The 16,416-nt window shown below is 50.9% G+C and overlaps 1 protein-coding gene across 1 annotated transcript in view; it reads left to right on the forward strand.

Annotated features, from left to right (window-relative positions):
• The first annotated feature begins 15,812 nt into the window (after positions 1-15,812).
• The window catches only part of JADE2 (jade family PHD finger 2), a 71,600-nt gene continuing 70,996 nt past the window's right edge, over positions 15,813-16,416 (forward strand). The window contains 2 exon segments of the mRNA XM_036391449.1: positions 15,813-15,890; positions 15,893-15,991. Of these exon segments, the coding sequence (XP_036247342.1) occupies positions 15,813-15,890; positions 15,893-15,991 (177 nt within the window).

The raw sequence follows: 16,416 nt of genomic DNA on the forward strand, positions 1-16,416 counted from the left end.
GTGGGAAGAAGGTGTGAAATCCTGGATCCAGTAGCATCAGCAGCAATAGTTCCTTCAGTTTTCATTACCTTTATTAGATAAGAATAATAGAATAACTTGTACTCCTTCAAGGTTTCTCCAAAATAAGTGGCTTCTTTGTGATCATCTCCAAACTGGAAGCTGCCTGACTCTATGTGAGTTCCCAACCACAGCAGCAACACCTGTGTTGTTGTGTGGAGCAACCTTCACCACAGCCTGGGCTCAGGGTTTGCAGAGGAGACCCCAAACTCCTCCTGGGAGTGGGATGGAGGAGCAGAGCTGCTCCTGATCCCTGGCAGGAGGTGTGGATCTCACCTGGGCCGTGCTGAGGGAGCAGCCCTGTGTGCTCCAGGCATCATCTCCTCCTGAGAGCTCTCCCGAGGCAGCTGTGCAGCCAGGAGCTCTCTGAGGCTGCCAGGAGCCTCTGGGTCTCTGCTGGGACAGACATTTCCTCTCCACAGGTGGCTGGAGGGGGAGTGATGGGGAAGGTGAAGCCATGCAGTCCCAGACTCTGTCCCCACCAAAAGATGCAGCTCCTGAGGCTCCAATTTGACCAGTGAACCCACAGCTCTGCAGGAGCACTGTCTGCTGAGCCACACAGCCCCAGAGGAGCCCTGTGGCTCTCCTTGCTCTGGGGTGGCATCCACAGATGGACATCTCCAGCAGCCTGAATTCCAGCTCCTGGCCCTGCCACCCCGGTGACAGCAGCACATTTGCATCAGGAGCCTCTGGGTGAGTAATCCCTGCCTCTGCAGCAGCAGCAAATCCTGCAAACACTCTGTGGCAAACCTGCTGCTGCTCTGGGCAGGGAGTATGCACTTTACTCCCAAAGCAGAGGATGAAAGACTCTGTGGCAAGGGCTTCTCTTTGAAAGGGCTGAGCCCAATCCTCTGCACTGTTTATTATCACAATCACTGATCTCCAGAGCATTAATGCCCCTGCCTGCACACACTGCAGCCTGGCTGCCTTCTGCTGAGTATCTCAGCCTTACTTCAGCAATGCTGCTGCTGATTGCAATAAAATACTGGACTGAAGGGATTCACCCTGTTTCAGTCACTTGTCAGGTAGGCTCAGGATGGTGCACAGTGACAGGAACAACCTGAAACGGCTGCATTTGCCCAATTCCTGAGCTACAGGTGTGCAGCCAGGCAGACCTGTGCCTGTCAGCACAGAACTGTCTAAAAATTAACCAGATTTGCACCTTCCCTATCTGTCTGCAGATAAGAGTGTTACCTCAGAGACAGGCAGGGGATATTGCTGATAGACTGAACCTGGGTGCTGGGGAACTCCTGACTTTGACCTTGGCACTTCTATCACTGGAGCAAAATTCTGCATGCTTCTGTTTGCTTACATGGAGATAAGGAAACTCGTCTCTGGATTAAAAGTGTCATTAAGGAGGCACATTATGATTATAATTATTATTTTACAAGCTGGCAGGGCTGCTGCTGAGGTTCTTCAAGGAGTGTGTGCCTTTGCAAAAGGCTGGAAGAAACTGCACAGGAGGATTTTCTCATACATAAGCTGAGGAAAAGGATGATCTGTGAAACAGCTAACAGTTTTTATTTACTTGTGAAAATCTGAGTCTCACTCTCAATTTCCCATCAAGATAAAATGCAGGCATTTGGTTAAAATGGTAACTTAATGCTCCAGAGGTTTAATTACCACCACTCTATAATCAAAATCAACACAGAGTGCAAGCTGTAGCTCCCAACTCCAACAAGAAATGCAGCTTCCCACAAAGCAGTCAATAAAAAGAAGATATATAGCATGTGCTTGGATTTTGTGGTCCTTCCCACAGCTGAACTTGCAAATCTGCTATTGCTAATGGTTTTCTTTCAAACCTCAGGTTCTCCCTTAGCTTTTATCAAGCTCCAGAGCGCCTTATTTCTACATTTTAACTTTTTCTGTGTATAATATCTATATACAAGGTAATGAATTAAGGGAATTTGCAGTGCTGGAAGCTAAATTTCAAATTTTTTTTTCCTGTACCAACAGAAAGCACTGAACTAATATCCATAGTGGTTATTATTGAAATTTTATAAGGGCCTTGGTTGGAAAAAGTGTCATGAAAGCAGGGATGTCTTCTGGGCTGAGGCTGGTGTGATCCCTGGCATGGATCTCCACAGATCAAATGATCTATCCTCCTCCATTGCAGTTCCAGGTGCTTTTCTTTAAGGACTTCAGGACTTCTGGGTCATAGGACCAGCTTGGGTCTTGCTTAGGACAGACTTCCCCCTGCAAGTTGAGATTTCTTTTCTCCAATGCATTTTCTGAATGGGGCCGTGGTGCTGTGCCAGGTGATGATCCCTGTGAAAATTGCACATGCTCTGTATTTTGTCTGTTCCCTTGCAGGTCAGGTTCCTTGTGAGCAAAGCTTTTACCTGTCCTGCAGCCACACCCCTGCCAGGCAGCAGGGCAGAGGTGTCCAGCACAGGTACTGTTAACAAAGCAGCCCTCTGCCCTCTGCCAGGGGCTGAGCCCTGAATTTACATCCTGGGATGCTCCCAGATGCTGCAGTAGCAAGCACAAAAGTTGCTCTCCAAAAAAAAACTTTGCTATCATTTCTGCCCTCTAAGCAAGGGTTAATTTTCCTCCTCATCAGCCCCCCATAAAAAGCAGCACATTTTGTGACCTGCTTCTACTGACTTGTGGAATAAGAGATACCCTATTAGCAATCCCTGTCCAAACAGTGCTGGACTGGTTAGTGCCAGCACTTTCCATCCAGCACTAGTATTTGTTTTTCCATGCTCTTAATCTTAGAAATTGAATTGAGTCTGATAAAAGTGACTTCCTGAATATTGCATAACAGTTTACGTCTGTCAGGAGGGAAGACAAACAGACCTGACCTTGAACTTGAAAAGTTTCCTCCGAGCAGGTAAAAGCTTCCAAAAGTCTGAGCAGGGGCTCCTTGTCTCCTCACTGTCCTGGGACAGAATGAGGCTTCCCTGGCAGCCCTTCCCCCATAAAAAAGCTCTGTAAAATGCTTTGGGTCCTCCTCTGGGACCTGAGAATCCCCCGGAAAGAGCCGCAGCAGGAAGGCAGCTTCGTGTTCTTGCTCCGAAAAGGAGGCAGAGGAGAAATCCTGTCCATATCTGGCAGGGTTCAGCCTCCAGGGATTAATTAAAGGCTTTTTCAGTTTTTCTTTCAAACCTCACAACATTCATCCCCGCCTCACTGAATAGGGAAAAGGGAGAGGCATTTTCTCTGGTGAAGCACCAGCCTGTTTCAATTTTCAGTTTTACATTGCAGTAATGTGCTTTTCCTAAGGGAATACCACAGGAAGGGCAAACTTTGGCTTCTCACCATTGGAGCATTACGTCATTAAAACGAGCTGGAAATCTGAGCAGCGGGCAAAACAAATTCCCTAAACTTAATAATTCCCCCTTTCCTTGGTGCTTCTGTCCCTCTGCCCTGCCCAAGGCAAGGCAGGTGGAGGTGTTGGCAGAGCCAGCAGGGATGGGAACCAGTGAACTGGGAGTGGATGATGATGCCACAGGAGCAGGGAGGTGTCCTGCATCTTCTGAGCTGCTGGGACTAACAGAGCTCTGGGGCAGCCAAATCCTTTCTTCTTTGACTCAGGCTTTTGGTGGTGGCTGCAGCGGGGGGAGAAGGTGCCACCTGGCTCTCGGGACTCCCTGTGCAACATTTGGGGTCTTCTGCACAGCTTTCCCAGTACCAGAAAAGTGCAGGGTTTGGGAGACCCTGGGTTTTGGGCAGCATCCTGAGGAAGCACCACAGCTCCCAGCTCAGCCCACCCTGAGTGCGTGCATGGTGCCCTGCAGAGCCCTGGCTGTGCCCTGCAGTGTTTGTTTTCTGACCCCATTACCTATTCCAGTTTGGTTTTCAGCTGCTTAGGCTTGATTATTTTAAACCCCTCTATCTGATTATCAGCAGCCCAGCCAGGCCAGATATGGGGATTCTGGGGGATCCCCAGCAGTGTCACAGAAGGATAATTTGCCTCATTCATGCTTCTGAGGGCACTGGGCAGCTGAGAGGGCAGGGGGGAAGAGTTACAGGGATATTCCAAACAGGGGGAGGCAGCACCCTGTGCAGCCCCTGTGCCACAGCCTGAGGAATCCCAAACTTTGCTGCAGGATGCAGGACCTTGCTGAATCCCAAACTTTGCTGCAGGATGCAGGACCCTGCTGAATCCCAAACTTTGCTGCAGGATGCAGGACCTTGCTGCCATGGGCATGTGGGTGTTCCTGTCACTGTGCCCAGCACCCCCAGGAGATCTCTGTGCTGGGCACCATGGCACACACCAACCCACAGTGGCACCACAGGATGCTTCTGGAAGCAGAGCAGCCCAGGGACACGCTGGCATGGCAGGGTGCAGCAGATTGGTACCCAAACCAGGCATCCCCATGCAACCTTTCCAGAGCTGCCTTGCTCTTGCTTTTCGGCTTCCTATTGTTGTCCTAGAGCTGTTTTCCTCCTCCTCCCCCCAGCAGGATGAAGAAGCCTCCAGCTGGCCTAGGAGGCTTATCAGCTCTGGCTGGCTGGGTGTTAACAGTTTATTTGCATAAGTACCTGTCCCCGTCATATGCCGCTTGCCTTTGTGACTCACTGGAGCTGTTTATTTTTCCTCCAGCAGCCAGGCTGGAGGCTGCTGCTCCCTGAGGTATGCCAGGGCAGATGCCACCACCCCAGGGCATGTGGGATGCCTGGCACGCTTGGGGCAGGAGCTCACCTTCACTGCCTCACCTGCTCCTCCTGCCCTGCGGGACCAGCTTGGAAATTAAATGTGCAACTGGTCGGGTCCTGATTTCTCCTGGCTGTCAAGATAAAATTAAACTGAACCCCCCCATTTCACACCTCAGCAGCTGTCCCTGGCTGGGGAGAGCAAGGCTTCACCTGGGACCACAGTCCCAGCTCCTGCTGCAGGGCAGGGTGATGGGCAGCTGCCTCCTCCCTGCTGACAGCACTCATTGGAAGGGACCCACACAGATCATCGAGTCCTATTCCTGGCCCAGCACAGGACAATCCCAGAAATCCCACCATGTGCCTGAGGGTGTCGTCCTAAGGGAATTCGGACATTGTCCAAATGCTCCTCAGCTCTGTCAGGCTTGGTGCTGTGACCATTCCCTGGGGAGCCTGTTCCTCTTCTCAACCACCCTCTGGGTGAAGAACCTTCTCCTGATATCTTTATTTTAAGGAGCTGAGACCCTTAAAGCATTTTCTGACCTCAGGTCTCAGCTCCAAAGGCAGAGGCAGTGTAACCTGCCAGACAAACCCTTGGGGCTGTGCTAAAGCAAGCACTGTAGAGCTCTGCTCCAAGTGCTGGTGGTGACCGCGGAGTCACCTCCTCAGCCAGGAGCCAAGCGATCTTGTTTCTGCTCATTAGCTCTGAAAGGTTTTTCCATTCATAATAAGAAAGTCATTAATGTTAAACTTCCACTGCCAGGTAGGATTGATTTGAAGATTACAACCACTATAAAGGAGGGATGCATTGCATATACAATGTGTTAAAGTCCTGGTGTGCAGGAATTGTGCTTCAATGGTTGCCTGTCATATGTGGAGCTCGCCAAAGCTCATCCATGGAGCTCAAACAGATGTGGGGCTGCTCAGCAGCCTGGAAGGGGTAGCAAAGAGTGGCTAGTTTCAAAGGGAAAAGGTAAATTCAAATCAGTAGCATCCTCTGCAGAAGGGCTGCAATCCTGTCCCAGGAGGCGACAGAATTGGTGATCTAACAAGTCTCCATGCCCTTGCTGCTGTGATATTTTATTAATACGGTGCATAGCCCAGAGGTCCTCAGTGTTCACAGATGGGAAATGCTCAGTGTGGGACCCCTTCTCCAAGGAGCTACCAAGACTGACTTATCTTCTCCCGAACATGGACCAGAAACCTGGGTGCTGTCGTATGGTGTGTTCTGCTGATGTGCTCTGCTCCCCCTCCATGGCTGATGTGTCAGTGGATCAGCTGTCCAGCCATCCATCCAGCCATCCAGCCAGCCAGCCAGCCAGCCAGCCAGCCAGCCAGCCACTTCTTGGATGTAAAAGTTATTTTAGACATATATCATTCATCATATAAAATGCTTTTGACAGTGAGCAGTGCAGGTGTGTGTTGCTCCTCTGGCTGGGAGATGGGATGGATGGATGGATGGATGGATGGATGGATGGATGGATGGATGGATGGATGGATGGATGGATGGATGGATGAACTTGGTGAGCAGAAAGAGGGATCTGGCTCAGCTCAGCACATCCAGCCTCAGCTCTGACTGTGTGATGTTACAGGGCAGACCAAAGTGTGTGAGGAAGAAGTGAGCATGGCAAGGCAGGTAAGCAGTAATTTGCTATGAGTATGATCATTGAAGAGTGGATTTGGTTTGTCCAAAGAAAAATGCAGAGAGAGAAAACAGAGAGAGAAAGAAGCAATCAATACACCATATGAACCATTCAAAAAGTGGTTAAAGGAGCAGAACCACAGAAAGATAAATTCATGAAGCCAGGAGAGTGCTGCAGGAATCTCATTATAAATATCATGTTTAGTTGTAGATCAAGAAATCCCCAACTTTCCATCTTTATCTCTTCTCCTTAAATGCATTAGCAGCTGACTTGTCCTTCTGGCTATTCTCAGGTCTTAGATGTGGCTTCCCCTTCCATGTGCTTCCCTCATCCAGGCTGGGTTTGCTGCATGGAGTGCATGGCAACACTGATGGAGTGTCCATGTCAGCCCCCCTATGGTTAAAACCAACCCTGTAAGCAAAGCTTCATAATTTTATTTATGACTTTTGGATGAGATAATGGTTTTCCACTTTGAAAAGAAAGCTCACTACTTCAACATTTATTTTCTATAAATGCCATGGCATTTATATTGCAACAGGAGACTATTCAGTGACATTATCTGATAAATATCTTGTTATACAGCTGCAATTTACAATGCATATATTTTTAACGGTGCTTCTAAGCTAAATTAAATGCTTCTAAAATATGGTACTTAAGGAAAACAAATGTCTGTTCTAGCAATTTTGTTTTTCAGGGTGCACTATTTTTTTAAAACCAGATACCATCTTCATCCTGTCAGGCAGTAAATTATGCACTTGCACTTTCATAAACTCTCCCCTTGGGAACTTAGTCAATGAAATGGAAATGTCTTTTTCACACCCTCCAACTCCAGAGAAATACAGGGAAATAGCCAACTTGGTTATAAACTGAATGTCTAGAGGGAATCCATATAAAATGTGGATTAATGCAGTTCTGATGCATGTATTGTTTAGCATATGTACCATTCACTCAAATGGTGCATTGAGTTGTGACTGGGATCATTAATGTCTACTTTTTTTTCTGAATTGGGAGAGTAATTGCATGTTCTCTGGTGGGGTCTGCAGGTACGAAGACTCTCGCTGGCACTGGACTGTGAACCTCCCTCCCACGCCAGGGCACCTGCAGGAGGAGGAAAGCTCTGCTGGCCTGCTCAGGGAGTAAAGCACGACAGCATTCACACCTCAGTTGGTCTTTCCTGTGTTGTGGGGTGGGATTGGGCAGGACAAGGGCTTGCAATGGCATGTCCTGCCTGTGGGATAGCCTTTCACAAGGGACAGCAGAGCTACTGAGGCAGCTGAATTCGGTGCTCCTTGTAGGTCCCTTCCAACTGAATTATTCAAATCTACTTCCACTTTCACCATCCATCACCCAGAATCAGAGTTTTGCCTGTAGCAGCCCTGTGTGGTCCAAGGAGTTGTGTTGTCCCCTTACCACATCACGTGTGGAAAGTGTGAGAAGCCAGCAAAAACGCAGCAAAGGAAAGGAAGGCAGGAAGGGATTTGCAGGGGACTCTGCTGAGATGCCCAAGGATCCCTCAGAAGCAGGAGGAGCTACAGCAGCTCTCCTGAGCCAGGAAGGGCACTGAGATTGTTCACCTGACTACTGATGGTCCTCATTTTCCCCAGTCTACTTTTGAGAGCCCTCTAAAAGCCCCAGCTCTTCCACTGTGGGGAATGCATGAAATGTGAGGTGTATTAGGTGCATTCAGCAACAGCAGCAAACTTAGAGAAAACAGGAAAATCAACAGCAACAACAACAAAAAAGGAATCTTGAAATTTGGCAGAAAGAAATGCAGTGCAAACCCCACAAGAGTGTGAGTATCTTTGCACAAAGCCACTTACGGATGCACTCCTTAAAGGTAATCCCTTCAGACAGTGTGAGGCTGCCATTTCTTTGAAAGATATTAAAGCAGCTGTTGCTAGAACACAGAGAATTACTGAGCTATCTGTCAAGGGATGGACATTTGTAATGCTATATCTACTTTTTTTTTTTAATTTACAGTTTATTTTGATACCAAATTTCCAGCTAGTGAAGGTAATTGAGACTGCAAACAAAATCTCACTATCCACTGATCTGCCAAATCAAATTTTTTCTCCTGTAAGTAGTGTTTTTCCTTAGCTTCAGAGAGAAAAAGAATTATGCAGAATGCATGAGAAAGAAAAGGGTTAGTTTAGGAAGGGATTAGTTTATATAATGACCATAGCAGCCATCTCTCTGTTGATCTGTCGTAGTTCATTCCCAAAGATGTGAATTATTATCCTTGTCATTTAGAACAGAGCTTGTCCATTTTCCTTCTGCTGCATCTGCTTACCACTCTCCAAATTAACAAATATTTTAATAAAAACTAAATGTCCTGACTATAGCTGGGATATTGGATGACCCCAGCTGGGATATGGATGCAGCAAGATTCTTTATCATCTTTGTGTTGCCCTCCTGGAATGACTGTGCACTGCCCTGGTCCTCCAAAGGAATTAAAGTAGCCATGAGGCAATTTGGATGACTTTTGGCTACCAGAGGCCTCAAAAGAGGGCATCTAAGGCAGTGAAGTAGTAGCTGTGTGTCTCCTGTGCTGTTTTCAAGTTGTGTGGTGTTTCTGAGGGGTCTCCAGGAGCTGTCACTGGAGCAGCTCCCTGCTCCATGATGTCCTCCCACACTCAGCACCGGGGCTGGGTGGGTGTCAGAGCAGGAATGGGCTAAGGGAGCTGAGCTCCCCTCGTGGCCTTTTCCCTAGCCAATGTCAGAAAACAGAATAGTTCTAAAGATCTTCAAAATGACATTGGATTTTTGCTCTCTTTCGGGACTACTTGCACTCCCATGGACCAGTCCCTTCCATCTGGTTCTCCTGGGCTATGGTAATCAAATTTGATGCCAACATGGCAACTGGGCTTTCCTCCTTCTCTCTCCTGTCTGCACTGAGATTTTCACTGGTCTCAACTCTTACTGAAAGGTGTGTTTCAATCAAAGGTTTGAAGAGTAACTATTTCATATGATTGTTCTCCTGAAGTTGCTTTAACAATTTTGTAGCTCTAAGGTGAGCCAATTCACCCCTAAAATTCAGATATTCACAACTCATCACTCCAGCAGGATGCTCCTTCAAGGTGGGAGAGCAGCCCTGAGGTGACAGCTCTGCAGCATTTTGGAGGACTCAGGAAAAGTGATGGGATTTAACTCTGCAGAACTCATAGAAAGCTCACAGAGACTCTGTCCTTCACTTCAAAACATCTGTTAATTCTACTTGTGTGCTCATCATCGAAAGGCTGCCTATATTTGTCCTCTCAGGTTTGCGAAAATAAGCACCGGTGAATGAAGATGAAAGAGAAATGTTGCTGGTTTCTTCCCCGGAGATCGTATTTCTTACTTGTTGCATAACTGCTTATTTTAGCATCAATCAGCCAAGCCTTTGTTGTGCAGACAATTCTGTCCTTTTAAAGGATTTGTGCAGTATTGTTTCTTCCAAAATGCTTTTTTGTTTTGTTTTTATTATTAGATTTATTTCCTCTCTTAGCAAATGCCAACTGACAACACCCTGCAACACCCTGTCAGAGCTCTTCATAAGTGTTACATAAATGTCATAGTATGTAAACTGAGTGTTGTATATAACATATACATGACCTTTCTGGAGAACCATCCATCAGGTGCTGTGTGTGCCACGTTTATGCATTTGTACACAAACTGTGTTTAAGTGTGCATATATGGTAGCCAAAAATCTCTTAATGAGAGTACTCAAAAAGCAGGGATGTATGAACTTTTGTCAGTGCAACTTCATCTACACCCTTTTGCTGAAGCAGAACAAGACTTCAGTTGCATGTCCAGATACTCTTTTCCTTCTGCATGGCTGTGTGCAGTGAGATGGTCAGCGAGGGGCTCAGCAATGCCTATTGTTCAGCACATGAGCCCAGGCAGAGCACATTATCCAGAGCATCATTCACATGTCTGACCACTTTTGGATTTCACAGCGATAGAAAATACAGCTCCAATATTTCTCAGTGCAGTTTTCAAAGCAGAGCAAGGTGCTCAAGTTCTAGTAAAAATCTACCGAGGTTGCAACCAGGCATGCTGTGGACCTGCCATGCCCTGCTGTGACATTCTTTAGCTGTGTACTCCAGAAATCCTGGAGAGATGGCCCAGAGGGTGGTAAGGCTGTAGCATGCTGCACAGAGCAGGGACCTGTGGGTTCCTCAAAAGACAGAATTATTAATTTCCTCATGGCCCTTTCTACAGCACTTTCCACTACACTGCCTCAGTGCTTCAGCACCTTCATTAATCCTCCCCAAACACTCATTCTGAAGATGGGTCAGAGTGACACATGGACGGATTAAGGTCAGTTTTGACTAATTCAGGGTACTCCATCTGAAAAGCATAACGTCTGCGTTTTCAGAGCATTTAACATGATACAGCACTTCATACATGCAAGCACAGCACCCACTGCTTCCAGCTGCACAAAGATGGATGTCAGCAATTCAGGCTAAAGGCTTCCAGCCACACACCACAGTGTGGGCAACACAGCCATCAGCAGCCAAAAGTTTGGCTTAATGACTTGTAGTGTTACACAGCCTGTGGCAAGGGCATGGAAGGAATCTGCTTCTTTGGGAGAGTTTTATCCTTTTGTCACAGTCTGCCTGTGTCCTGCAGCCCTTGCATCTGCTCCTTGGGCAGTCTCTGGTGATGCAGGTAAGATGAGAACATGGCCAAAATTTGTTTCTTTTTGGCTTACAGAGCAGATCCGTGCTGTGCAGGTGTCACAGAGAAATCAGATTGTGACAGTGTAACTAAGAACTGCATTAGAGTACGTGTGCACAAGAAAATCTGCAGAAATTGGTATGGAATGCCTCACTTTGGACACCTCTCATGTCCAGACCAGGTAACACAGTGACCTTCACAACATCCCTTAAGGCAGACTGTGCTGTAGATGAGGTGGGATCTGCAGGTGAAGTCCTGTCAGGGTCTTAAAGATGGCTGTGCTCATGAATCCCATTGCTCTTGTAATCCAATGAAATGCTTTTTAGTCAGTAGCTGATGTTTCCTGCTCCCTGGGGGGCTGCTGAGAGGGCTCTGAGCACCTGAAGCAGCAGGTGCCCCAAGAGCTGCATTTTTTTGAGAGATTTCAGCTGCCAGAACTGGGCATGTTTATTGCTGTGTGGTGAACTGCTCTTCAAAACCCAGTAACACGACTAATTTGGGTGGATTTATCTAAAAGACCATAAAAGGCTGCTTCATGCCAAATTTCAAGACCTTATTTCCAGTGTTAGTCCTAAGAACCACAGCAAGCTCAAGAATGACCAAAGTGATGTTCTTCCCCGAATCTGCTTTCATCCTTGGAAGTGCCAAAGGACTTGGAATGTTCAGAAAACATCCAACACAGACTGTGCAGAAAGTTACAGCCTAATTCATTCAAGTTTGGTAATTTATAACAAGCCACAACAGAGATGTAAGTTGGGGAGCATCTGGCTGTTGTAGCTCTGGTTCCTAATGGTTTATAATTGGTAAATCACAGTTTCAGAGCTGACCAGCTTAATGAATCGAAAGAGATGATGGCAGATTGTCACTGAAAGAGAGTCCTTAACTTGAATTTTAATCTTCTGCAGCAATGGTTTAAAACAGTGCAAGCCAACTTCTGTAGGGCCCCTGGGAGTTGGGGCAGATATATGCTCTACATCCAATTATTATTATTATTATTTTAATTTAAGAAGCCGTTTCTATCCCGAAAGCACTGCTGTCGTTGTTTTTAATCCTGTGCAAAACAGCTGGCAACAGGCAGCCCTGAGCCACCCAGAGCCCAAAGCACTCGTTTGTGGAGCGCACAGCGGGGTCACCCGCGCGGAGCTGCCGCGCCGCTCCGCACCTCTCCGCGGAAACTCTGCGAAGTTTTTTTGGGGGAACACGCACACGCACACACACGCACGGGCTGGGGGGGCTCTTGTGCTGCGGTCGCATCCCCAGCCCCGCCGCTCCTCGCCCATCCGGAGCGGCCGCGGTGCCGGCGCGGAGGCTCCGCGTCCCCCCCCCCCCCGCGCCCCCCCGCGGTTCCCACGCCCCGCGGCCGCGGAACTTCGCTGCGCGGGTGCGGGAGGGAGGCAGCAGCTCCGCACCGCGGCCCCCGCCCGCCCCGCGATGGGCAAGAGCCGTCTTTTTGACGCAGGAGAAATGGCAAATTTTAAGTACGTCATTAATATGGCGCCAAAACCCTTCTTTTTTTTTTTTTTTAAGTATAAGCTTATTTTTTTTTATTTATTTTTTTTTTAAGGTTGGCGAAGCCGCCCCGTGTACGCGTGTGCACAGCGCGGAGAGGGGGAGCGGGCGGGCGGGGGGGGGCGGAGAGCGTGAGTGTGTGCGGGTGTGAGTGCGTGTGCAGGGCCGGGCTGCGGGGCGCCGGGGCTGCGGGCGAGCGGCGCTGGGGCTCCGGGCAGCGCCATGGGGCCCCGGCGGCCGGCGGGGGGGTGACGCGGGGCGGGCGGCGGCGGCGGCGGCGCGGCCCGCGATGGGACCCGCGCTGCCCGCACCTGGCCCTGCCGCGGCGCCCGGGGAGGGGAAAAGGCGAAGAAATTGAAGATTTGGGGCGGCCGAGGCGGGGGGGGGGTGGGTGGGGGGGTGGAAGCACCGCCACCATTATCCGTCCCCGCTCCGAAAGTCGCTTCCCCGCCTCCCTGCCGGAGCCGGAGCCCGGGCGGCGGCGGGGCGCGGAGCGCCGGAGGAAGTGCGGGGTGAAAAAGAAAGAGAAACAGGCGGGCAGGGCTCGCCCCGGCCGCGGCGGAGCGGCCATCTCGGCTGGGAGCGGGACCGCATCCATGGAGTTACCGGGCGGGCGCTCCTAAGGAGGGCCCGGGCGGCGCGGCCCTGGCAATGACACCGGATTGAGCCGCCGAGGGGGCTCTCCCGGCCGGGGACTGCGGGAGCATCCCCCGCCCCCGCCTCCTCCCGCCTGTCACCCCAGAGACCGGCGCAACTCCGGGCGGACGCTCCTGGCCAAGGTAAAGGCTCGGCGGGGTGGCGGCGGGAGCGGGCTGGGTTTGCAGCGGATGGTTATTTTGCAGCTCCCCCTGCTTTTGCTGTATATATGTCTTTTTTTTTTATTATTTATTTTTTTCCCCTCCCTCCCCCGGCTGCCGGGCGGGGGATGTGCAGCATTCCCGGGGCGGATGGCGCACGGTGGTCACTCTCCTTTGGAAGTGCGGGAGGGGAGGCGGCGGGGACGTAAACAAGAACTTTTCAAGGCTCGGTTCGCCGCTTCGCCCCTTTATTCCCCGAATTAATGACTGCGGCAGCGGCCCCGCGCCCTGCCCTGCCCGCCGGGAGAGCAGGGGACGCCCCGCGGGGCTCGGGCGGGCAGCGGGGGCTCGGCGGGCGGCAGCGCGGGGCGGGCGGCGCGGTCGAGCGGAGGGGCCGCGGGCGCGGAGCGCTGCGCGGGGCCGGGATGGCGGTGCCCGGGGGCGTGGCGGCTGCCGGCTCCCGCCTGCCCTCCCCTTCCTCCCCCCTTCCCTCCCCACCGCGGGGCTTTCCCCGCCGCCTTCCCCCGCCGCACCGCGCCGCGCCGCGGGGTCCCGGGGCTGCCGAGCCCGGAGGCTCCGCCGCTTTCCCCCCGCGGCATCAGCCGCGCTCGGAAACATCCCGCGTCCCCCCGCGCCGTTGTCCCCCCCGGGCCGCCCCTCCTTCTCTCCCCGGCCACCTGCCCCCTCCGCGGGCTCCCTCCTGCATCCTCCGGGGAAGCGGGCGGGCTCCTGCCCCTTCCCCACCTGCCGAGCCGCTCCCCGGCCGGGATGCGGGGCTGGGAGCGCCCCCCCGGCTGCCCCGCGCCCGGGGTGGGAGCGGCGAGCTGGAAGTTGGGAAGCGCTGGAAAGGCGGGAGGCTGCTGGATCGTCAACCTCGATCGCAATTAGGGGAAAATAAATTTCTCTCTCTCTCTCTCCATACCTATACGTTTTGAGAGCTTTTTGAGTGGGAAGAGAAGGATGGCATGGCATTCGCAGGGAAAATTCTCAGTGCCTTTCTCAGCCCCCACAGTGAAAATTGTTTTGAAGGGTTGAAGCCAGGACCCTCCGACCGCTTGGACAGTTCTATGAGAAGGTTTTGCTTGGGGGAAAAAAAAACCAATTATCTGATCTCAGCCTTCTCCCCAGGGGTGAGGAGCCCAGCTTTTAGGAATGGTGTTTGACCTTTAAGCATTTATTGGCTACTGGGGTTAAAATAAGCTTGAGATAGGAGTAAAAATAGATTGCAGAAAGGTTAAATCGAAGGTTAAATTTGTTTTTCTTAAGAAAATTGAGGCTGATGTTCAGAAATGTAGGCTTGGAGCAAAGGATGGAGGGTACACGTTAGGGGGTCTGTAGGCAAGGAGATGCAATTCCTTTAAAGTATTGATGGCTGCTGAAGTGTTTGACACCCAAGTTCTGAAAGTTGGTGGGTGGGTGGTCCTTCAGACCAGCTCTGGTCTTTACCTTTCTGTGAGTTTTCATCATTCCCTAAGATTGGAGTGTCTGTAGCTCCTGTTGATTTCCTCTGAGTTTTTGATACTCAAGAGACCTGCAGGATGGGGCAGCTGGCTGTGGGCATGGAGCTGTGCCTGGTGTCCCTTCTCATGCCCTGTGTCACTGCCTGCACCTTCCCCCAGGAAGGCAGGGGTGGCCCCAGTGCCCTCGGTGACCTTTCTGATTATCTGTGCTCCGTCTGGGCTTGCTAAAGAAAAAATAGATAATTATAAGGTAAAGAGTCAGAAGAGGCAAGTAAAGTTATAAACGTGAGTAGTAAAGAAAAAAAGCCCCTTGTAGGTGTGGAGAAAGGCAAAGCACAGGAAGTAAACGAGGGCTTGTTTTGTTTTAAATTGAAATGAGATTAAATTTTGCCCTGGGGAAGCCAAGACAGCAGCGCTGGTATGGAGGAGAGGAGGGATGGCTTGCTCCTCACCTGGGCACCTGAGCTTTTGCTGGAAAGCTGGGGCTGGCAGCAGCCTGTAGAGGAGGCGAGGGACAGACGAGCCCCGGCAGGCAGGGGCAGGCTCCTGCTGCCCAGAAAATGGTTGTTGTAGGTACCAGGATCCTGCTCTTTAGCATTTACACTTCGCAGGGTTACCAGGGAGGTCAGGAAAAGCTCCTCCCAGATGTAGGGGCTGAGCACCACGGTTTGCTGCGGGTCTTATTGGCCCCGCTGCTGTGCATCCTTTGGTCCAAAAGTTTGTCCTGTTACTATGAAATTGGGGCTGTGCCAATTTGGGGGATGCTGCTGCCCTCTCAGAGCCTCCCGCAGCAGCGCTTGGCTCCAGAATTTGCTCATGAGAAAAGCAATGGGATGAGGACAACCCTCCCACGGCGTACCGGCTGGGATGTTCCAGCCCTCCACCCTTTTTATTACACTTTCTAACAACTGGCTGGTGTTCCTAGACAGAGGGAAAAAAGCACATTTAAGGCAGAGGGGGAGCGCTGAGGGGATGCTCGGGAGCAGCCCCAGGCTCGCTGCCAGCCGGCGGGCACAGGTGGCTCCGGGACGGGGTCCCCGAGCGGGGTCGGTGGCCGGAGCCGTGTGCGTGCCGCTGGGGGCACTATGTTCTGTTTGTGTTCCTATTTCTGGGCTGGAAGAACAAACAGGGAAGTGGTTTTTCTGCAGTCTCATTGCAGCTCACAAACAGAGCACATCATTCAGCCGGTGTTGCTCTCAGCGTCAGAGGTGACGGCGCGGGGACGAGCGCGGCGCATCCCTCAACCTGCGGGAGCTGGGAGGAGGTGATGACCAAATACTTTCTTCTTTTTTTTTTTTTTTTTTTTTTTTTTGCTGCAACTTGTGCAGGTTTCTGTGCCTGTTTCCTGTGGAAGTGGAGAGCACAGGCATGTATGAATTTCTCTGTTTGCTTGCCACAATTCAGAATGGTTCGTTCTTGGAAACAGTGGAAACAGCCTCTGCACAGGGTGCTGGGATGCCGCTAAAAAATCTCGAAATTGCACGTGGAGTTGATGTGCAGAAGAGTTTGCAGGGAGCTGGGGAACATCAGGGGGTTCTCCAGAGCACAGGGCTGCTGGAGGGGTCTGCAGAGGAAGATTTCTGTGCTAGCTGAAGGCTGGATGAGGCATTTCGGTTCAGTGTGGATGGGAGCTGGTGCCTGTCCCTGGCAGTGTGCCCAGCTGAGCTCAGGATTTGGGCACAGGCATCT

The sequence above is a fragment of the Molothrus ater genome, chromosome 15 (genome assembly GCF_012460135.2).
Source record: "Molothrus ater isolate BHLD 08-10-18 breed brown headed cowbird chromosome 15, BPBGC_Mater_1.1, whole genome shotgun sequence".
NCBI classification, from domain to species: domain Eukaryota; kingdom Metazoa; phylum Chordata; class Aves; order Passeriformes; family Icteridae; genus Molothrus; species Molothrus ater.